At 37.8% G+C, this 24,803-nt stretch overlaps 1 protein-coding gene across 1 annotated transcript in view; it reads right to left on the bottom strand.

Moving 5' to 3' along the window:
* Positions 1-361: 361 nt before the first annotated feature.
* Positions 362-24,803, bottom strand: part of Tacr3 (tachykinin receptor 3) — an 84,048-nt gene continuing 59,606 nt past the window's right edge. Inside the window, exons 4-5 of the mRNA XM_021196616.1 lie at positions 4,970-5,166; positions 362-2,835 (exon numbers count right to left, since the gene is read on the bottom strand). Of these exons, the coding sequence (XP_021052275.1) occupies positions 2,523-2,835; positions 4,970-5,166 (510 nt within the window). The 3' untranslated portion in view covers positions 362-2,522. The remainder of the gene's footprint in view (positions 2,836-4,969; positions 5,167-24,803) is intronic.

Genomic DNA, 24,803 nt, shown 5'->3' with positions numbered 1-24,803 from the left:
GCAAATAATGCCACCTTGCCTTACAAGGCCCTGAAAAGCTAGGGTGTGGGCTGCAGCGGCTAGAGTGCCAGCAGAGGGAACTGAACAAAGCAGCAGCAGATGTGTGAATCCATCCAAACAAAAGTGAAAGCAATGGATTATGGCAAGAACCACCCTGGAAAGGCCTTAGAAAATTCTCCTGCCCTTGCCTAATATGAAAGCCAGGAGTCATATTCTTCCAATGTGTTTGGGCGTGGATGAATACATTGAATGTGAAGGCCAACTTCACATTTACTGGCTGAGAATTCTAAGGCTGATTATGCTTAATTACACCAGCCCTATACACCCATAAACTTAAGAAGAAACATGACACACACCAGGATTCATGATGATTTTACATTTGATAAGCATTTACATAATTTAAGAATAAACATTTTAAAACACTATATTCAGATGATGAGATACTTAATACAATTGCTAAGGGGAAACATGCACACAATGATTCATAGACATCACTGAGTGGTTTTCGTGGCAATCCTGTTGTGACCATCTGCCTTTTTGGTTTTAATTTTGAATTCAATCCTTGAAGCAATCACATTCATTTTTGATAGTGTTTATTTGCACACTCATATGTGTATTTGGTTGTCTGCTTGTTTATTGGAGTTATTAAAGTAAATGCAAGCATATATAATTTGGTACTTTAGAGAGTTGAAATTGTGTAACAATTGGGTATTTATGGTTTGGGCTTCAAATGAGAAAGAAGGACTGGAGACAAATGCTGCGATAATCCACCATGGTTTACTATCAGGTAGTTGCCTCTGCCATATTCTTCAGAAATATTCTTATGTTGATAGAGCATACAAAGAAAAAAAGTCTTAGAGGCAAGTGTTTTAGACTGATAGTTAATAAAACCCACTTGAATGTTGGAAAAAATAAGTTTGTAGGACAAATCTCATTCCGAGAAGGCTTGTGGTTTTGTGCACAGAATCAACAGTTGTAGTAACATAAGGAAAGATGACTTGTAAAGGATATAGTCTGGAAGACACATTCTACATTTCCAGATGTTTGTCATTTTGTTCTTAAATGTGCCTACACACAGCAGTTTCCCTAACCTGAATGGAAGTAATGTCACAGTGTATTCCAAGCATAAATTAATAAAAGAAACATTTATAGGGGTATGAAAGGTGACTAAAAAAATAATAATTTCCATTGATAAGTCAGACAAACTTTATGAAGAGATACATAATACACTCACATACCAATACATTTCCTTCTGGAGGGATTTTCCCTTATCTAAGTACAGACTACAAAGTTTTGTGTCTGGAAGCATGTGTGCTGTGCTCTTCCTCATCTGTAGCTTATGTCCCCAGAGTCTTACACGTCTTCCTTTTCTAGCCAGCTACTTATGGGTCTATGTCTTCTTTGATTTATCAGTCCATATATTAATACTTTTCAATTTGTCCTTGGGCAACCCAGCTCACACTTGAAATATATTGTAATACTCCCTCAATGTCCTTTAAAAAAATTTTCTCCCCAGGGAGGAAAGAAGAGAAAGATGCCATGATATAACCAGTAAAGTTCATGACTTTGACTTTTTTTGCGTGGCTGTGGGAAGCAGCTGGCTTGAGGACTTGGAGATGCTAGTGTCTGGCTTAATAACTTCTAAGTACTATTAACTTGTTACCCAAATCAAGCAAGTGAGTTACAGAGGCAAATATGAATTTCTCCTTTTGCATGGGATGATATCTTTAGTGTTTGTATAATTTACTCAATTTTAAAAAGCATGAATAATAAGATAAAGGAGATGGTAAGAATTTTCTTTAAATTTCCTTTAAAGCCCCAAATTGGACTGCAACTTAGTTTAGCACTCAAAACACCTAGTGGTCAAAATTAAATGAAATTATTTCCTTGGGAAAAATAACCAAGAGAAAGACATGCTATGTTTGGGCAATGGTTTGACTATCTCTCCTTTTCAGCTAAATATTTTGGAGGGAATTTCTGAAAGTTTTATTCTACGAAATGAATTTTCTCGAGCAAAGCCTTCTCCCTACCATGTCTTCCTACTCTTTGAGGCTGAGTTTTCTATTACTTGTTTTGGAAGTCAGTCATTTGCTCTCTCCACTTCACGGCCACACAGAACTTCTGTTTTATGTAAGTCATGTTTCCCTTGCTCATCATTGCATTTTAGAGCCTCCTTATTCTCCTGGAAAACCCCTCTGCTGTTCTGCAGTCACAAAGACACATTGCCATTGTTAAATGACAGACACTGGATGCTTAGAGCATCTTTCAGATTCACACTTTGCATATGACCATTTAGATTCTTAAAGAATAAATTGAAGACTTAGTTTTCTTTGTGCTGGTTGATATGTTGGTAGTTTCGTTTCGTAGGTATTCCGCTTTTCTCAAATTAAGTATCCCCACCAAAGGACTGCCCTTTTGCTTCCCCAAAGTACCTAGAACAGGACCTGGCATGGTTAGGAGAATGAGGGACCTAGGCTGGCCTCATGGTGGCCTCAAGACAGCCTTTACCTCGGGACACGGATTTAGGAATATTCATCCACAGAGGTATAGGGTGAGCTTATGAAACTTGATGTGGTGGAGGCAGATTTGGACTCCCTGTGGGAGCAGCCATTGGCACTGGGGTCTCTGGGCACCGCCCTCTTCTTGCGGCTGGACTTGGCCGGGTCCCCGTCACTGGGGTCAAACAGCACGGTCACTGACTCCATCCTGCTCACGGTGTACAGGCTGCTCTGCCGTGTGGGATGAAACCTAGTGGTCTTGAGCTCCAGCTCATCGTAGCTGGAGACTTGGATGAAAGGACACCAGCGAAATGCTCTCTTGAAGCCTGCGCGAAATCTGAGAAGCAGGAGAGAAAAGGGCAGTTTCAGGGGGGCATTTCCTTTAGCTGCTGAGATAGCACAGACACTAATGATTTAACCCTGGCTTTACATTTGACTTAAAAAAAAAAAAATCACTTTACATCTGATCATTGTCCCTGCCCCTGTCACCCGCTCTGAATCCCTTCTCCACCACTACTCCCTTTCTCCTCTGAGAAGGTGGAGTCACGACCTTCTCCTGCCCCCAGGTATCCCTCCACCCTGGTACATCAACTTTGAGGGATTAGGTGCATCCTTCCCCACTGAGGCCACAAAGCAACAGCCCATCTGGAAGAACATAATGCCCAGACAGGCAACAGCTTTTGGGGTACTCCCAAGCCCCCTCCAATTGTTAAGAGAACCACATGAAGACCAAGATACACAACTGCTACATAGGTATAGTGTGGCGAGGGCACTAGATCCAGCTCATGCTCATTCTTTGGCTGGTCGTTCAGTCTATGATAGCTCTAAGGGTCCAGGTTAGTTAACTGTTGTTGGTCTTCCTGTGGAGTTCCTATCCCTATTGGGGCCCTCAATCCTCCCCCCCCCAACTCTTCCATAAGTCATAAAATACACGATATCCACGCTACACTCCACAGATCTAAATTTGACTTTTTACATAGGCTTGTGTTTATAGTACAGCAACAGTCCTGTGAGTTCTTGTTCTGAAAGTATCATCATTTGGGAAATAATTCAAGTTGAAAAAAGCATGGCCTGGGATTATCAATGGGGCAAATGACTTGTTGGCAGTGATCTCATACACTTACATACCTAATCACATGAGGCTGCCTAGTTAAGGCCTTACAAAATGGAATACTCTATTCCAAAAACACTTTATTGCAAATAATTGCACATTTACAAATTAGTCTCATTTAATGTTAAAATTGTTAATCATAACGGTTTTATCTAATCACATATAAATGTGTGAAATTCTTGTCACTGAATGCTATTAAATGCAGTTGATTCAAAGCAGATTTATTACTTATGCAGTGGCTTAAATTGAGATATGGCTTATACAATTAATTTTAAAAAAGGGTCCATTAAGCACTTAACCAACTTAAGGCACGGGTCTCTTGGTGTCTTCCCAAGTTGAGAAGTTAGACTGTGCAGTTACAACATCTACGTAAAGAACCATTTCTATTGGTGCACAAAGTCATTGATTTATTGTGGGAACTATCTTGTAAAATTTAACCTTACTCCTCTATGTGTTCAATATACCAGCAAAGTAGGTTTGGTTTTAGAACTTTTATATTTTTTAAATATGGAGGCCAGAGCAACCTTCTGTATAGTATTAAACTTGATTATAAGTGGTCCTACTCTTTTCTTTCTTTCTTTCTTTCTTTCTTTTTTTTTTTTTTTTTTTTTTTTTTTTTTTTTGACAGGACCTTGCTATGTAGCCTTGGCTCAAGGCAAATTCACAATCCTCATGTCTTAGTTTCCAGAGAGGTAACTGGCACATGCAAGGCTATGTGGGAAGGACAGGGACTCTCCTTGCTCGGACAGCAATGAGAGCGCTTTAAACAGATTCCCCGTTATGTATCCCATTATTTCTCCCTGTCATAGAAAAAAGTATTTTAATTGCATTGAAAAAATTGCTCATCCTTGGGAATGTGGATGAACCTCCACTCATGAGAGTTTCCTTTTCACTGGCAGACAAAATTCTGAAGGTTTTAAGGGAAAAAATTAGCACACATCAAATCAACCTCTAAAAACCTCCAGTGTGTGCTCCTCAACTTGTGGGTTTTGGCTCCTTTTGGGGGTCGAACAACCCTTCCCATAGTCACATAAGACTACCAGGAAACACAGACATTTACATTACAATTTATAAGAGTAGCAGAATTACAGTTGTGAAGTAGAGACAAAATAATTTTATGGTTGGAGGTCACCACAACATGAGGAAATGTATGAAAGGGTCATAGATTAGCCATTTGAGCCGCTGCTTAGTGTCCCTTTTGAGTACTTAGGTTTTAAGGTGGGACATTTAGTGAAGTCAGAAAAGCCCACAAGAGCAAGCTCTGGGTTTCTCTCTGAGTTCTTACACTCTCTCCCCCATTCTTCCAGGGAAGGTGGAGGCGCTAAGAGACCCATGCACCAGCCAGCAGTATTGCTTTTACCTTTTGTTCAAACAGCAGTAGATGATGGGGTTGTACATGGTTGAGCTCATGGCCAGCCAGAAGCTAGCCAGGTAGACTTGCTGGATGTATTTCCACCTGTTTAACTGTTGGTAGATCGCAGTAAGAATGAAATACACGTGGTAGGGCAGCCAGCAGATGGCAAACGTCACCACCACAATAATCATCATTTTTACAACCTGGAAAGAAAGGATAAAATTACTCTGAGCAAGTCATTAGAATAGTTTAAATATATCTCCACAAGTTATTTTTTAAGTAATACAGCTAAATGTATAAAATTATAGCACATTTAATGAATAGCCAAAGCACTGTAAGTGGTAAAGACAAATGTATACTCTCTAACTAACTAGCTAAATACATACATATAATATATATTATATTATATATTTATATGTATACATACACATACTTATCTAAACTAAATATCAAAATGTATGTTATACCAGAACTCCATCCCTACCTAAGTGACATTAATACAAATATAAAAGAGTATATTTTCATTAATCTGGAATAAGGCTAGGGATGTAGTTCAGTGCTAAGGTATTTGCCCAGAATGCACAATAATAGCCTGTTTGAATTTTCTGTACCATGCACACACACAAATTGATCTCAAGAAGCTGTTTACAAAAACCCATGGAGAGGGAGGCAGGAGCTGGGCTAGGCTGTGATAGTCTGCAATGTGTTATAATGAAAATATATTTAGGGAAACTAAGTCATTATGGATGTATATTATTCGAACAGAGATGGGCTGGTTTTTCATTATTTGTCATATCTTCTCAGACCCATAGACTATTTAAATTGTGTTATTATTATGTTTACTAGACAACTGTCTGGGTATTATTTTGATTCTATACATTAGAGATACTTTCTCTGATTAGTGATCATTAATTTAATAATCTAAGGAAATGGTATTAACTTTCAATTTATACACAAGTGATTGACTTACATGTTTGGTTTGCTAGCACCTTTCACTAGGAGGTTGAGATGGATGTTGCTTTCAGAGCAAGGAGAATCTCTGTTCTTTCCATGTAATTTCAAGTCGAATCTTCTAGGATTCTAAGTTTTATTTTATTTTTTTTATATTTTGAAATGTAATATCCTATAAAATTCCATTTGAGTAGGATGCTAAAGTGTATTAATTTCCTGGGAGTTGAAGCATTTCATCCTGAAGGAAGTCCCCTTAGGGTTTAGGAAGCTCTAAGTGAAAATATTTCCTCCAGGAAATAGAGTGGGAGGCTCATGGGACTCAAAATGTAACAACTCACATAGCCCAGAAAGTTGGAAACTGAAAGCTCTTGGGGTTCCTCCCTCCCTACCATTATAGAATTTGTAAACAGTTGCCAGAGAGGAGATCTGACCCTCTAGCTGCCTGCAAGTCCTAGGGCGTAGCTTTCAGGGGTCGGTGTTTGATGATGAAGTTTCCACAAGCTGCTTCTGCTCCTTCATCCATACTACTGTCAGTAACACAAATATACTTACTGGTTCATCAGTTTGTATTTTTCTGTAATTTTTACTTTGATCAGGCATTTGTTCCCTATCCTTGGAATAGAAGTTTGTGTCATGCCTCGTGCCCAGGTAATGCCCATATAACATATTCAGTGCTTAAACAAGCACCAACAGAACCAAAGATGGGTTGGAGAAGAATGGTCCCTCTACTATGAGTGTCGAGACATGGAACTGAAGCTGATCTATCAAGGGTGGGGAATCCACAGGAGAAATCCTAGGATCGTGTCTTTCCCTATGTGGCATGAAAGGAACAACGTGCCTTCTTGCTGTGATGGTAGTTTCAGGGGACTTGCTTTGGGTGATAAGACATGTAATGAAGGCTGGGCCTTTTACCCACAGGGAAAGTCTGGGCGCAGAGTCCTCAGGGACAATCCAAGTAGGGCTGTCTTACATTTTGTGGCATACAATGTTATGCTTGCTTGAAATCAAGCTTGATGAGTGGAGTCTACTGCATGATCACAGAGATGCCATGAGAACAATCAAAGGTAAGTAACAAATATTATAGACCCTGAAGGTAACATGTAAGGGACAAGATATATTGGTGAGGTTTCCTGGTTCGTGTATGTGTACTAAGAAATGCATTTGAGACAACTATGGCAGCCCAAAGGGAACTTGTTCATATTAAGGGGGATTAAGAAGAGAAAAGGAGGTGTGCTTAGCATCTTTGCAATGATCTATTATGTAGAAAGGATTGGGTTACAATGAGGTGAAAGTATTGGCTTTTTATTCCTTAAGGTTAGCAGGATACAAGGAAAAGAAAGCACAATTTATATCTGTGCTAAAGAGTCCTTCCTTGGATCAAAAGCCAAAACCCAAACCAGCAAACAAACAAACAAACAAACAAACAAACAAAAACTCAAACAAAATAACAACAACCAAATCAAACTAAACTAAACCAAACCAACTCCCCCCACCAAAACAAAACAAAACAACAACAACAACAACAACAACAACAAAAATCCTGAACCCAGGGAAGAATTGGGTAATGAAAAGAATCTAATGATTTGAGGTGAGTGACAGGAAAGGAGATGATAAGAAAAGCTATGTTTGATGTCTAGTCCACCAGGCCAGATAGAACCATGTTCATCGTTATAAAAGACGAGATCACTGGACTGGTGTGAGACTTTAGTGTCTTTTTCTGAGTCCTATTGTGGAACATGGCTTTAATAAAGTAGCAGAGGCTTCAGGGGATTCCAGAGCTGAGTCTCCCTTAATTCATGGCAAGTTCCCAGAGAATATGGGGACAGTGGCAATAGTGATGAATATAGGATGGAGCCATTCAGATCAAAATCAGCAGAAAGTATGCTTGGTTGGAAAGTGGAAATTGTTTGCCAACCTTGGGCTACTGTCCAAAGCCATGTGTCTCCGAGGGAGAGACAATGGGAAAGGCTACAGTTACATTCAGGTCTAGAGTCTACCAGATCCCATGCACACGAGCGCAGTCAGGCTAGGAGAATAGCACCAAACAACGTAAGCCAGTTTATCAAGATATATGGGTGGTCCATCCCATAATCAGCCACCAAACGCAGGCACTATTGCATATGCCAGCAAGACTTTGCTGAAAGGACCCTGATACAGCCTTCTCGTGTGAGGTTAGGCCAGTGCCCGGCAAATACAGAAGTGGATGCTCACAGTCATCTATTGGATGGAACACAGGGCCTCTAATGAAGGAGCTAGAGAAAGTACCCAAGGAGCTAAAGGGGTCTGCAAACCTATAGGTGGAACAACAATATGAACTAACTAGCACCCCTAGAGCTCGTGTCTCTAGCTGCATATGTAGCAGAAGATGGTCTAGTCAGCCATCATTGGGTAGAGAGGCCCCTTTGTCTTGCAAACTTTATATGCCTCAGTACTGGGGAATGCCAGGGCCAAGAAGTGGGAGTGGGTGGGAAAGGGAGCAGGGTTGGGGGGGGTTATGGCGGATTTTTGGGATAGCATTTGAAATGTAAATGAAGAAAATATCTAATGAAAATTGGAAAAAAAAAAGATATATGGGTATGGGGTAATACATGTGGCCCACAGAACTATGCAAGGATGAAGATCCCAGATGAGTGATTACATTGTTTTCTTTTATATTTCCTTAGCTGCTAGATCCCAAGATAACTTTTCATTTGCTTGTAATGAGCCATAGTGGACCATTCCAGTTCCACTGGGAAGAGTGGACTCTCTCACAGTTCCTCTGACATGGGATGCCTGGGATATTGCTTTGTCATCCAGTATATCCTCTGTAAAGAAGTCTCATTATATAGTTGACATGATGCTAACTTATGAGTAGTCTGCAGATGCAGAGAAGCTAAAAACATAAACATATGCCTGAAGAAAGCAAAAAGGGAGATCGGGTCACTCAAGGTGCAGATGGCAGTTACAGCTGTAAAATTCTTGGGAGAAAATGGTCCAATAATGTGCATATGATAGCTCATAACATTACTGCAAAAAAATCTTATGATTCTAAACATAAACAGGCAACAAGTATTCCTGGAGATCATTGGATATGGGGGGGGGCATTCATAACATATTTTTCTCAAGTTGCCTACTCTCTGTATGACTTTATAAAAAGGGATTCCATATAGACTAAGACGTAAAGTCACAAGATACGTTTGAACACACTAAGATCTTTGTAGGAGAAGTTAAACATCTGTGTGCGTCGTAACTCCTCTGTCCATTTGTGTTAAAATACTCCAGAATCTAAGAAGACTGTAGCTGGGAGTAGCATCCTAAATAAATGGTTTTGGTCTTGGTCATAGATGGGGGCAGAATCTCAGTGTACTGTTCTTAAAGTGTCACAAGTGACAGAATCTATCTCTGACCCCACCTCTGTCACAGAACAGACAGCTTTGTCTAATTAAGGGTTGGTGAAGTTTCTTTCTGGGGAGATACATAATCAAGTCCCACAAAGGTGGCATACATATTTATAGCAATATGGTCTGGTGTTTGAAAACCATGTAATTAATGCCACACAGGTTGTGTTGGGGTCAATGGAATTTTAAGATACTGAACATCCTCAAATAATTGAGCCAATGACTAAGTCAGATGAAATGTTTGAAAGGACAGCATCTATCCCTATAGTTGTCTGGAACACAGATGTTATGAATAAAAACATCACACTAGAATAGGTTCTCAAAAATTTTTAACTCAGAATTGCTCCTGTCTAAAGGAAATACAGGGACAAAGAGTGGAGCAGAGACTGAAGGAAAGGCCATCCGGAGACTGCCCCATCTGGGGATTCACTCCATATGCAGCCACCAAACCCAGACACTATTGCTGATGCCAAGAAGTACTTTCTGACAGGAGCCTGACATAGCTGTTGCCTGAGAGGCTTTGTCAGAACCTCACCAATACAGATGCAGATGATTGCAGCCAACCATTGGATTGAGCACAGGGACCCCCAATGGAGGAGTTAGGGGAAGGACTGAAGGAGCTGAAGGGGCTTGTAACCCCATAGGAAGAACAATATCAACCAACTAGAACCCCCAAAGCTCTCAGTGACTAAACCACCAACCAAAGAATACATATGGAACAGAGGATGGCCTTATCTGGCATCAATGAGAGGAGAGGCTCTTGGTCTTGTGAAGGCTTGATGCTCCAGCATATGGGAATGCTAGAGCAGTGAGGCAGGAGTGTGTGTGTGTGTGTGGGTGGGTGGGTAACACCCTCATAGAAGTAGGGGGAAAGGGTTGGGGTAGAGTGTTTGCAGAGGGGAAACCTGGAAGGGGATAAATTTGAAATGTAAATAAATAAAATAACCAATAAAAATTAGAAAAGAATTGGTACTTGTAATAACATAAATGCAAAGAGATAACATGTAGCTGGAGAAATAATGAAAAAGTAGCCAGTGGGCCTATGCTTGACCTGTGATGATGCTGTTCATGCAAAGGACCCTGAGTTCAATCGCCAGTTAGGTGCACATGCTGGCTAAGATGGTATATGGCTATTTACAACACCCCTCCAAGCCTCCGGGAACATCATAGAAGAGAGAGCAGAAAGAATGTAAGAGCTGGAGGAAGGAATAAAGTGTTGCATAGCAATTGCTTCCTAGTTGAAATACTCTGTCTTGATGTGAGGCTCCTTGAGGCCTGAAAAACTCTAAGTTACAGCATGGCCTCCAGGAACGAGCGGGTGATTTTGAAGGACTCAGGAAGTAAACAAACTTCACACATCTAGTGAGCATGAACATTATAAGATTCATGAGCCTCCTTCCCAAGGTATAGAAGCACTCCCAAACCACTGGAGAAGAGATTCTCTGACTCTGAGTGCCTTTAAGCCATATAGAGAGCGCTAGGGATGCAGTGTTCATGGGCAAGGCATCACCCACTCTTTTAGGGTGAGCTTTTCAGTAATGCAGCTGCCTTCGACTTGTCTCTTTTGTAAGTAACATTTTATCCACACTCCTATAAGTAACCTAAGTAAACTCACTGGTTCACAAGTTGGACTTGGGTGTGATCATTACTCTAGTTTCTTTGATTCTCTATCTGGAGTCAATATCTGGAGTCTATCTGTTGTGTCTTCCCAATAAAAGTCTCATGATAATGCCAGCATCTAACTCTCCTCTTCCTGTCTTTTGGTTGGTGAAAGTCAGAGAGAACCCAACAGATCTGTCTCTAATGGACTTGAAGCTAAATAAGCCAATGAAGAATGCATGCATGGTGAGCAACAACTGGATGAAAGGAAATGAATCAAGAACGTTTTATGTGTCTATGAATGAGGTAAAATCGTGTTTATGTGTTTATGAGATAGAAAAGTACCTTGCACTGTGTATATCATGGATATGATTATCTCTCTAATATTTCTCATTACTGGGAAAACATAAATCTCTCCGTACTTCCTTGGGAATTTAGAATTCAGAATGAAATATATCCAACAAAACAATTTTGAGGCTTAACCACGTTGAGATTAACATAACTCAATGGAAGATCCTGATGTGTGGCCCATGAGGCATCTTCAATGTAGAAAAATACATTATTTATGAACTCAACTTGCCGTTTGACTGTGAGTTGTGAATTTAGATATGAGTTGGCAAGGTTAAGAATCATGAGAAACATTATTCTAGAAATAGACAAAGCCTGAAATTGATCAATGTGGAAGGTAATATTTCCCTTAGGGCCTAAAAACTACAGTACTGACCTGGTGGGAAATTGACCATTAGAGCAGAAAATCCAGGTCAATAGCTCAAAGAATGTTGTCATTGGCTCAACCATGTGGAGTCATTTGATTTTTTGTCATTACTCCTTAAATTTCATTTTATTTGGAGATCAAATTTCTGCAGTTGGTCTCATGTTTCTTACTCATGTATTTAGAGAACCCAAATAAGGATCACACTTTAATTAATTAGTTAATTAATAATTAATTCAGCATTATACATTGCAACAGCTTATGGTCTTTCTGTTGTTCATTAGGAAACTAAAGAATGGAAGATTTAACTGCTGTCATTTGTGGGATGAAGTTAGGTTTTCATAGGAAAGCTCTTACAACGTTGTTTTTTACTCAAGCTGGAAACATTTGTTCCATTTCTTGAATTCAGAAAAATATCCTGGAAAATATAATTATAGAGGACAAGTGCATTACCTTGATGCTTAGAGCATAATGACAATAATAAGAATGTAAGAAACTTGCAAAATGCATAGTTAGGCGATGATATGAACATTTGTCAATAAAATAAAAATATTTATGAACATGGGCTTGGCATTGCAATAATTAGCTGAATGCAAGATCTAGCTGTATGCTGAAGGGATACTGGATTGAATGAAGTTGGGAATAAGAATATCCCACTGTTCCTTGAACAAATGATGTGAGCTTCTACCCTGCACCGTTCCTCTCGACACTTCACCACCAAAACACTCTGCTTCTAGATGTTTCCATGGCTAATGCGCTCATCTTCCTGAAGCCATTGCACAGCTGCCAATCTTTTTCAAGACTCTTATTTAGTAATGTGGCTTGCTGTCTTTCTACCCCAACCAGACCACTTAGTATGTGCCCAATTTAAAATCTTATTTGTTAGGTTTTGCTCTTTATTTTTTTACTCCTTTACTGATATATTCTAGACACATAGATGGCAATTAAGCATAATGAGTTCTAAAAACTTTAAAAATAAGAGAATGAAAGTGAATGTAACAGGAAAGATATTAAAGGGGACACTGGTGGGTAAGTGGTATCCAAGGTTATACTTAGTAATGTGTGGTCAGTGTCATTTAGTCATTAAGTTTTGAGTTGACATAACAACATATAACAAGTTATTTACTGTTATTTCTTCTCTATGGGAAATAAACTTAGGTAAATAGAAAGAATGAATATACAATCAATATAAAATTATACTCTTTGGGTGAAGCAATATATATCATTGTGAGCAAACATAAAGAGTCAGAAAAATCACCCTTGAGATTGGAATGTGGAGTTTACTGGAGTCCTTCATAGGGGAACAAGTCACCAGAGAATAAAATAGTTCTGCAATAAAACTGAGTGAAGACTCATTAAAGTTATCAGTGTATCTGTAAGTGGATTCCTGCCATTGCAGGGGAAAGGACTCTAAAAAGATGGGTACAACTGAGATGTATGTGGAGATGGAACAGAGGCTTGAAATAATTTTCAATTCACATGCATAGTGTAGCGGGAGAAGCTGATACTAAAATCTACACATAGTCCCTCAGGCCTCTTTGCAAAGGACCAAGAAGTGTATTTTAAGTGTATAAAAAGTAGATCTTAGGAAAACCCCCAAAGACCATAAAAGATTGTTCTAACGTGAAATAATTTTTGTATTTCACGTTATTTATTTCTATAAAATATAGTTACCTAGTTCTCAGCTTATGAAACCTTGAAGATGCTGAACGTTGAAGACTCTAGGTACATGTGTGTATCTTTTTTAGCATTCATTTATTTATAAAGAGAATACATCTTTCTCTCTTTCTCTTTTGTGTGTGCGTGTGCGTGTGCGTGTGTGTGTGTGTCTGCATGTGGAGGTCAGAGGACAATTTATGGGATTTACTTTTCTCTTTCCACCATGTGGTTTCCATGATAGAATTCAGGCAGTCATGCTTAGCAATAAGCACTCAGATGATGGGTCGTCTCACCTGCAATCTTGTTTTTATATAAATACAAAGGTAGTCTTTTTTTTTGGAAGGGAGAAATTATTTTGGTTATGAAGTATTACAAATTGTCTTCCTCATAAAATAGTAAGAAATACAGGCTAGGTAGATTATATTTATGTATTTAGAAATATTTATGTATGTTCATATAAATACATGTATGTAACAAAAGTTAGCGGTAAAAGAGTCTGATCATTTGAAAGAGAGCAAGGAGGAGCATATGAGAGGGTTTGGAGGATGAAAAGGGATGGGGAACACAGTGTAATTATGTTATGATTCCCCCCCAAAAGAAAACCAAAAACAAACCCCAAACCAACCACACAAAAGAAATACTTAAAAAAATCCCATAAACTTAAAAGAAGGAAACAGTCCCTTTTGAAGCACAATGTTTGAACAATGACAAATATGAGTTCTGAGAGCAGTTGTTACAGGGCTGGCTGGGGCACTGACAGGCCACAAAAGCTAAGCAGAAATCAGAATAAGCAGGTAAGACTCTAGACTTCCTGTGAATTTTAGCTTACATTAGAGTGTGGGATGGAGATATTCAAATTTTTAATCACTCCTTAACAGATTTTAATGCAACTGGATTGAGAGGCTGCTCGATGTCAAGTATTTTTTTGACAGTGAAAAGGGTCTATTGCTTCTGAAGCAGTGGGATTTTCCATGGCAGCTTGTGTGGTTTACTGTCCCTTGTCATTCGTTCAGGATTTTAGGAACATCAGGACAAGTGACATAGATCTTAAATAGCCTTGATACCTGTTTTTACTTATTTTCTTTAATTTATATATCTGTTATCTCTTTGTATCTATGTGTCTATATATTTATGTATCTATGTATGATCTATCTTACTGTGATCTCTCTCTCTCTCTCTCTCTCTCTCTCTCTCTCTCTCTCTCTCTCTCTCTCTCTCTCTCTCTCTCTCTCTCTCATCTATTTTTGTGTGTTTGTACATGTGTGGGTGCATGTGTACCATGGCATACATGGAAGTCAGATGACATCTCTGAGAGCTGGTTCTCTCCTTCCACCATATGGGAATAAGGGATCCATCCCATGTCCTTAGGCTTGGTGGCAAGCATATTTACCAGCTGATCCATCTCTCCTTCCCAGTGCCTGTTCTTAGTACTTAAAAATCCAGTTTAACCACACATGCATAACTGAAACACATATTAAATGCCAGTTAGATAAGTATCCATTTTTCTACCTCTACAAAGGGAAAATGAAAGGTTAGATTTCTGTGTCTCATACAGGTCAGACAACAGTGCCTGCAGCTGTTCTTATCTCTCACATTTGATTACAGCAGGATGGGTGATTTTGTGACTTAGGTCACAAAGAAAGAGTCAGTCTAGGAAACTAAAACATGACTGACTATTAGAAAAAAAAACCCACAGTATTATTTTCCAGTGCAATAACATTTCTTTCTGAATATCTAAACAGTCAATCCTGTGTGAAAGAAAAAAAAATTTGAATAGCATCTCTACAGAGCATATACTTTCTAAAACTAATCAGTAGACCACAGCCTATCCCGTCCTTTATTTGTTCTCTGTGTTAGAAACTTCAGTTGAACATTGTTTTGAAAAAATAGATATTTCTTATTTGAACTACAAAAGTAACAAAAAAGAAAAAATATCTAAATTTAAAGTACTATTCCTCCAGTTATTTAAGCTAGGTTTTGGCATTTCAGTTTCAAAAATGGTGCTTAAAAATTTCATTCCAAGTTAGAAAAATTATGCACGTCAGTGAGTTCAGAAAAGGTGAGGCTATAGCTTTATTATGAGCATATTATGGTAGTGATATTAAGGTCATCAAGGAAATTAGGTACCATTCCAAATCCAACTAGTTTTGAATATTGTCTATAAGAAGTTATATGAACATGAATAGAGACAGCATCTATGCTCATGTGTCAAATGAAATGTTTATATATATGTAATGCACTTGCAACTTATTTTCTATACTTTATTGGACACAATTAATGTTAATGTCATATTTATTTTCTCATTGAGAACATAGCCTTTGGGACAATAGTAAGATTTTAGTAATATGAATTAAAATAATTGAAAAGATGTATCCATAGTAAGGAGATGTGTTGCATTATAAAAATACATGAAAACAAAGGAAAGGTGGACTAATTTCATGGAATTATGACAGTAAATTATAGATAATATACAGAGGTTTGTCCTAGCCTGTATAATGTACCCTCCAAATGTTATATCTTGAAATCTGAATACCAAGTCATCAACTGTGATCCTATTTAGACAGATTTTTTTTTTTCAGATGTGATTTGGTTAGAAAGCATGATGGCAGGTCTCCACCACAACATGTGTTTTTCTGAGAAGAAATGATTTGACACAGACACCACCATGGGACTGGGCATGAAGGCATAGGGAGGAGGTGGCAGGCATAGGGAGGACATGCCAGTTGCCTGCAGGTAGGTCAGGTTCAGAAGAAAGCACCCTGTGCTGCTCTTGAGCTTACACTCGTGACCTTCAGAGTTGTGACAAGGGGACCCTTGTTATTTACCTCTTCCAGTCTGGTATTATGCTGCCCTAGAAAAAAAAATAAATGTGGAATTTGTTCATGGGAAGTGGGGTGCTGATGTAATAAATATAATGCTCTGAGGCTTTAGAGCCAGGCGATTGGTGTTGGGCAAAAGAATTGGGATATGTAATTAAGAGTCTGGATCTCATCTGAGAGACCCTTGATAAAACAGTAGCAATGAAAGGGAACTTTAGTGAGGGCTCATAAATGGAACAGCACTCTAGGAAAGGCTTTTACAGTTGCAGAGATATACATGTGTAATGATGGACAGACTATTCACACAAATATTTCATCTGTGTCTGGTGAATTCTGGCATAAAATGCAAACAGTGTTACTGCACAATGAATGAAAGACAATTCTTCTTATCCGCTGGAAAGAATATAGACAGATAATGTGGAGAGCAGAGCTTGTGAGTGTGGAACTTGGATATTAACAGGAGGGAATTCTAACCAGTTTAAAGGTCTGGTCTCTGTTCTCTTGCTGTTTCCGACAAAACAGGACATAGATAAGGATAAACCATTGCCCATCTGTCTATATGACAAAAGGTGTGAAAGGGATTTCTGGAGAAAACATAGACACATGGCCATACCATCATTTGCTGAAATGGCTACAGGAGACGACATAGGACCTAAAGTGGTATCTCAGTGGGTGGTGGAAATAGAGAATCAGTCAGCTTAGATTTGGAGACAGAGATGGGATCACACCAGGGAAGGCATGCATGTGGTTCCCTTCAAGACAATGGAAGGAGGGCAGCTGAGAGGTTCACATGACTGCCTTGCCACCACCAGCCCAGAGAACACAGATCTACAGCACCTTGGTCAACCATTTAAATGAAACAGAATTTGTTCTACTAGCTCTCAAACTTTCTAACCTGCAAAACTCTGAGAAGGTGAACCTTGTTATTTGCATTTTCAAGTCTATTGTTCTGTTATTCAGAAAAAACAAATGTGGAATTTATTTATGAAAAGTGGGATCTTGATGTATGTAATAAATATTTCAAAATGCTAAGAGTTTTGGGGCCCATCTTTGATCTTTTCTTGATTTCCCCTTCAGAGAAGGAATATCTGCCATGTGCTCTTTCTGCCATTGTACTTTGGAAACAGGTAACTTGTCTGGCATCATAGCTGTTATGTGTCAGACTTTTCATGAGAAGATGCAACACACACACACACACACACACACACACACACACACACACTGACACACACTTATTCACTCCTGAAAGGGAGCCTTTGAGCGCTCCTAATAGTGATTGTACCAATGTCCAAGTTGGAGAACCAATGTATTTTTTAGAGGTTACTAACAGGAATAGATGAGAAGAGTTCCTTATAAGAGTGGGGGGTGCCCAAAAATCAGGTACACCATGAAAAGCCCACCCCAATGTTGATGAAGATGCACAGAAGCTGGCTGCAAGCCTGGAGCTTTCCTGACATCCTGTAAGCAGTCCAGAGGATCAGGGACTCTCTCCTCATAGTCACAACCTTTGTTTGCAGGTGACCAGTTGTCTCCCAAGGAAGGCATTTACTCCTTCGTATATGTGGGGCAGAGGCCATTAGGAATCTTTCTGGTCTTCTAGACATTTGACCTTTTGTTTATGTGCTGTGTCTCATAGAGTTTTGTCCCCTCTCAGTGGAAGAAATATGTCAACTAGGAGGAAACTGTTGTACAATAGCTTTAGAAACAATCTTTATCGGAATGCATTTTCTTTCAAGTCCAACACATTTTCAAGTAAGATATGTATGTACACACACACACACACACACACACACACACACACACACACATATATATATATATATATATGTGTGTGTGTGTGTGTTGTATACTTATATACATTTATGCAAACATGTGTATAAATACTTATATGCATATTATGAATTTGAACTTAAGATTTGATAAGGTAAATGTGTTTTGCAGGGTCCTAGTGAAATATAGATTGATGGCTTAGTTGCCTGTAGACCCTCTTTAGCAGTGTACAAAATAGAGCAGGGATTCTATTCCTATCAATTTGACCTCTTTTGGGTTTGATATGGTCTTCCCCACAGGATCTGTTTTCCACGCTAATTCCTGTATAGAAGAAGGAATGAAAAGCGCACAGAAGGCTTGTTTTCTGAGTGGAGATAGATTAGTCTTGGTTTTCATACAACTCAGAAATCAAATTGAATCTGTCACTTGAGCTCAGGATGAAAAGTGAGTCCTTTTGACAATGCCGGGGCTTCTTAGTGATCACACTTAAGCATTCACCTCTGTCAATGTTAGTTGTTAGAGAAGAACTAAAATAGGAAACAGGCAATGCAATTTACATGACTTTAAAGCCACAGACATAGATTTATTTACCAGTATTGTAGTAATCTGAATAAGACCCATTCAACAATACATTTTAGATGAAATGCCAAATATAATAAATATTATGACAGATTCTTGTGTTTGAGGCATTTAATATTTCTAAATGTCAAATATAGTTTAAAAGTGCTGTCTTTTTGATGGTATGAATCTGACTAATAAATACAAACATAATGAATATACATTATTCATAGTGTATATAGTTAACATATGTAAAATACACAGCCAAGTACAAATGCATAGTCTTGTAATAGGAACAGGAGGTAAACCATGTTTTAAAATTTGTATTAGTTCCTTGAGAATTTCATATATTTCATATATTGTGTTTTGATGATGTCACCCACCTGTTATAACTCTTACCAGACCCAATCCCTCCTCCCCACATACGTAATACTGTATCATTAAAAACTATAACAAACTTCTCCATTTAAATATTCATGGATGTGTGGCAATCTAGTGGAACATGTCTAATTTACTAGGTGCTACTCTCTTAGAAAAAACTGGCTCCTCTTCTCCCACCTATTGCCTACCAATTGTCAATAGTTCAATATCTAGGTTAGATTTCATGCTTGGACTTGGTCTTGGGTTTGTACAGGACCTGGCATTCTGTCACAACCAAAGAGTTCACATGTGTAACTGACCTGCTGTGTTCCCAAAATATTGTTTCTTTGTAGTCATCCACTGCCTCTGGCTCTTAGACTCTCTCCACTCTGTCTTATTTAATAATCCCCGAGTCTTGGCAGGAAGGATTGCGTGTTCCATTTAGGGCTGAGCATTCTGTGGTGCTTTTGCCAGTTGTGTGTCTATATATGTTAATCATTATCTACTTCAAATAGAAAGTTCTCTGATGAGAAGTGAGAGCGTGTCTTGCCAGGAGAGGTTGACCATTTTTTGATAAGCATCTCCCATCCTTTTGTTTTGTTGGGGCAACATGTCCTTCTGTATCTCAGGCTGGTGTGATTGCTTGTTGGTTCTTGTTTATCATCCCAAGTGTTGATTTTACAGATGGGCTTCAAAGTTCTGTTTTACTTATGGCAATGGCTAGCTGGTTATGTGGCATTAGACAAAATACAGGGTCAGTCACTGTTTTTTGCCTTTTAGGTTTTTCTCTAATAAATTCAGGATGATCTAGCATTATTTTCATCTCATGGTCTATTTAAGGATTTTCCATTCCACTATTTAAGCATTTATTACTACATTTCCCCTCTTACTATTTTCCTGAGCAAATTTCTGCTTATTCCTCTGTGTTGCTGAAGGTATTGTTCAGTTCATAAAAAGGTTCACTCTTCAGTCTAAGCTCAAGCAGTAGTTTCAGTTATGCTTGGGCTTGTTTGAAATCCAGCACTCATTTGTCTCTTTGCTCTGTACACCACCTGGATCCTATACCCTATACATATTAATAAAAGAATCATTCATCAAAGAAGATGCAAAATTATAAATATATGTTAAATATTGGCGTTTCCATTTTCTTTTCCTTTTTGAGACAGGGTCACGGTATGCAACTATGGCTGACATGTATCTCTGTGTAGACCAGGGGAGGGGCATCCAATTTTATGCAACAAATACTAATGTGACTAAAGAGGCAGATAAATCCTGCACAAAACTAGTAGAGGACTTTAGTATCCCAAACTCATCTTTAGTTAGGTCTCTAAACTAAAAGACAACAAACTTCATACTTAAGTTACACTATAGATATCAAAAAGATCTACCAGATGTCTACAGATGTTCCATCCAACTGGGACAGAATATATATTCTTTTCAATAGTCCATGGAATATTTTCTAAAACAGACCACATTCTGGTCCACAAATCAACTCTTAACCAATAAAAAGATTCAGAATAATTTCTTCTTTCTTATTAGATCACAGTACAAAACCCAGAACTCAGTAGCAAGAAAACTACATAAGTACTTGGAAATAGAAGAAAACATTCTTGAAAGATCAGTACATCTTTGAAGAAATCAGGCAGGATATTAAAAAAAAATCAGTGAATTAAATGAAAATGAAGAACCATTGTGGTATGGATAAGGCAGCTCTGAAGATGAAAGCTTATATCTATGTATGTTTATATTAAAATGTCAGGAAAATCTAAAATAATTAGCCTAATGTTATACTTAAAATATTTAGATACACCGAAGCAAGTCAAACTCCCAATCAGCAGAGACAAAAATAGTTTATAGATTAGGGCACAAATTAATGATACAGAGACAAAAGAACAATGCATAGAAATAAAGTTTTATGAATAAACAGAATTGAGAAGCTCCTAGCTAAATCTACCAAAAAGGATAAAACTGAAATTAATAAAAGTAGAGATGATAAGGAGGTGGTTACAATAGACTCCAGTGAAATTCAAATAATTAAAGAGTACATTGAATATTTATAGTCCCCAAACTGGAAAATACGAAAAAATAAATGAATTTAAAGACATATGAACCCAAAATGATATGAACAATATAGAAGAAAAATTAATGATAATGAAAGAACAATGTTTGTGACTGACAGGTTTGCCCCCAAATTCTACCAAACTTTTCAATAAATGTTAATGAACACTAATGCTTCTCAAAGTATTTTATACACTAGAAAGCAAAGGAACACTACCAACCCGATTCTACAAAGTCAGCAATGCTGCTGTATTGAAATTAGATAAGGACACAACAATAACAACATGGATAGACTAATTTCTCTGATGAATCTATATACAAAATTCTAAGTAAAGATCCTGTAACTGCATTCAAGGACACAATAGCATCATACATTGTGACTATTTGTTATCATTCCATGAATGCAAATCAATAAACTGAATGTAGCACATAAATTAACATAAGGATAGAAATAATGAGATTATCTGAGTATCTTCAGCAAAGGCCTTTGAGAACTTCTATTACCCCTTTATGATACACATCAGGAAGAATCTAGGATTAGGGTCAACATTCCTCAGCATAAGAGTGGTTACATGTGACACATCTACAAGCAACATTATACTAACTGGTGAAACACTCAAGCATTTACTGAAAAATCAGGAATGAGACAATATTCACTACTCTCTCTTATAGAGATTAGTGTTATAGCACTAAATCAAGAGAAGAAAAAAGGATACTTATAAGAAAGTAATAAAAATTTTCCTCTTGGAAAATACACAATAGTATCCTTAAAAATCCCTAATGGCTCTGCAGAAAAAGATCTTGAGTCTAATAAATATTTTTATTGAATTATCATGGTACAAATCAACATACAAAAATCAGTAGCCTTCTATATACCAATAATGAACAAGTAGAGAATAATAATAAAAAAAAACCCAAATTGCTAAAACAAAACACAATCAAACTTAACCAAGGAGAATAAAGATTTTATAATAAACATTTAAAACACAGGATAAAAAATTTGAAGGCAATAGAAGATGGGAAGATCTCCTGTGCTTATTGCTTGGCAAAACCAATATTGTAAGTGGTCATTTTGCCAAAATCTACAGGGTCAATACAAGCACCATTGAAATCTCAACTATATTCCTAAAAATCTTGAAAAAAATTCTGAACTTCATATGGAGTCAAATATAAAAAAAACCCTGGAATAACTAGTTTTATCTTAAGCAGAAAGAGCAATGTTGTTGTTGTCGTAGACAACACCTGATCTTAAATTATATTATAATATCATAGTAACCCAGTTTTATGGTGTTAACACAAATGAAGACATGCAGGCCAATCTAATAGAATAGATGACTGAGAAAAAAAAATCTACCCAGCTACAGCACCTAGTTCATGACAACAGTGTAAACAATACATATTAGAAAAAAAAAAAACAGGCTCTAGATGTTTATGTCTGCATGTTGAAAGATAAAACTGGAGTCACCCTGTATAGGAATCAATTCACAATGCATCAAAGCTTCATGACAGGATCTGAAAGTTCGAAACTTCTAGGGGAAACATGGAATATATAAGTATAAAACTATAACTCTCTAAATAAAACTTTCTCATCTGGGCTGACAATGCTCCTTCTATTAGTTAAAGTCCACCTAACAGAAATCCCATCACCAGGCATGAGAAGCCCTCTTTTGAATTGTTGGCTAGGGTTGTCCAAGAGACTCTCAAAATATTACCAACTGTTGCTGTTGATCTTGGTTTCCAGAAGTAGAAGGGAAGTTCCTATTGCTGAAGATACCATGCACTTCAGACCCAGGGCTCAGAGACCCCTGATATGGAAATGAGGTGAATGCCTCCTTCCAGAGGACTCAGCTTTCTTGGTATTGGAAGACACCATGCAAGCTTCAAAGGAGGGAAGCAACCTAGTGTTAACCAGTTATGAACCTATGGACTACAATAATGATCACCATGACATGATAACCCTAAAGGATAATCCTAAAGTGTCACCAACACGACTGCCTGAACATGAGCGTAAATGAGGACAACAACAGTAGACATGCCATAATAGGGTAAAGACCATGAGGCATTAACCCTATATAAAGGACTACAGCAACTATACAACACAGAAAATGGGAAAAATAGACTTCTCTGGGGAAGACCAAGCCTGAAGTTTGTTATTCAATAGTAAATATCATCCTTGAAAACATTCATATGAGTAAAATTATACAGACTGAGCAGGTCAGGTATATTTAGGAACACCCTCCCCCCACACACATGTACACACAAACACTTAACAATTAATGAAAAAAGAGACCATGTATTTGAAAGAAAACAAGGAGAAATCTATGGGAGGGTTCGGAAGGAGGAAATGGAAGGAGGAAATTATATAATTATGGTACAATTTTAAAAAAATAAAAGAAATATTTAAAAACTCTAGAAATGTCAGAGATGCTGCACCCATGAAGTCTCATTAGAATGTCTGCCTAAAGAAGACCTGGGTGAGGGTGCCACCAATGGACATGGTAACACTGAAAGGTCATGTGGCCTCAGCCATACACAAACATAGGCAACTAGGAAAGATGAGAGTGGGAGCGATAGTCTTCCCCAGGGAAAAGCCTTCATTGTCTAATACCAAGTGGTTTAGCTTTCAAATCATACCCATGTAGGTAACATTACATAGGGTGATCAAGTTGTATTTACATATTTAGGAATACATACACACTCACACACACACACACACACACACACACACACACACACATATATATATATATATATATATACATATATACATATATTACATAGTACATGTATATAATATATTACATTATATTATTATACATAATATGTACATAAGAGTAATATTCTGAGTCCCCTTAGACAATACCCTGCACTGCCTGAAGAAAGAGGGAAGTGATTCAGAGAGGAGACCTGAGGAGCCTCCCACAGGAAATGACTTCCTTGTGGCAAAGAGTAACAATCAGGAATACTGGAGAAAATGTGTGGGTGCACATCATATAGCTTTACTTCGCTGTAAAAAGAAATAAGGTCAGTAACTACACACCCTGCTGACTCAGTTCGCTGGGCACTGTAGAGAGATCACCTTCTTTTCAGTGACCAGTCGAATTTTCTCCTGAATTCAGTGCAGGAAAGACTTACCTTATATATCCTGTATTTATGCAACTTCAAAAGGCAAAACATTTTACACTTTGAAGATGAAAGGCCAATTTCAAAAGCACATTGAAAATGTAAGCAACCACAATAAAGTCTAGCCTCCCCCTCTAAGGAAAGTCACACTGAAGCATGTTTCTAACATGAAAAATGTTTCCTGTTCCTCCAGTTGAGAGGAGGCTGCACGGATCATTCACCTTTGTCTCTAGAACTTACCAGACTCCATGATACTGAGTAAATATCTATTGACTAAAACTATCTGGTTCCTCCAAATCAGGGTAGAAGCAGTGTAACTGAAAGAAGAATCATTTAGCACTACTTTACATCACCACTGTTTATCTGCATTATGTCCACTGCATGAACCCCAAAATTATTCAAGTGAACAAACTAAGATGTTTCAAAACATTTTATAACTAAATTCAATTACTCTTTATTATCTCTTTGTTTTCAGTTATTTTGGCACTTGGAAAGAATATATGTGTGAGCCACATAAGAGCATATATTAAAAATGAACTATTGTTTTTCTATATGATTTCTCTATCATATCTTAGATTATAATTTATTTCCTAATAATGCTGTATTTCTAAAGTAACAAAGGCCAGTTCTAAGAATACAGTAATGAATTTAAAAAAGGAAAAACTATTATTTCGGTACTTCCCAAGTAAAGACACTGTATTATTATTCAATAATAAATATATGAATGGGTTTAAATTCATGATAAATTCTTTAGGGAAAGTAATCATATGTGCACAGTAGGATACAGTATTAGCGTTCCTGGAGGAAACAATATTCAACTGAAACCCAGAAAATGTCCTGGTAGAAGAGACTTT

The sequence above is a fragment of the Mus pahari genome, chromosome 4 (assembly GCF_900095145.1).
Source record: "Mus pahari chromosome 4, PAHARI_EIJ_v1.1, whole genome shotgun sequence".
In the NCBI taxonomy this organism is placed as follows: domain Eukaryota; kingdom Metazoa; phylum Chordata; class Mammalia; order Rodentia; family Muridae; genus Mus; species Mus pahari.
This window is presented reverse-complemented; position numbering and strand designations above follow the sequence as displayed.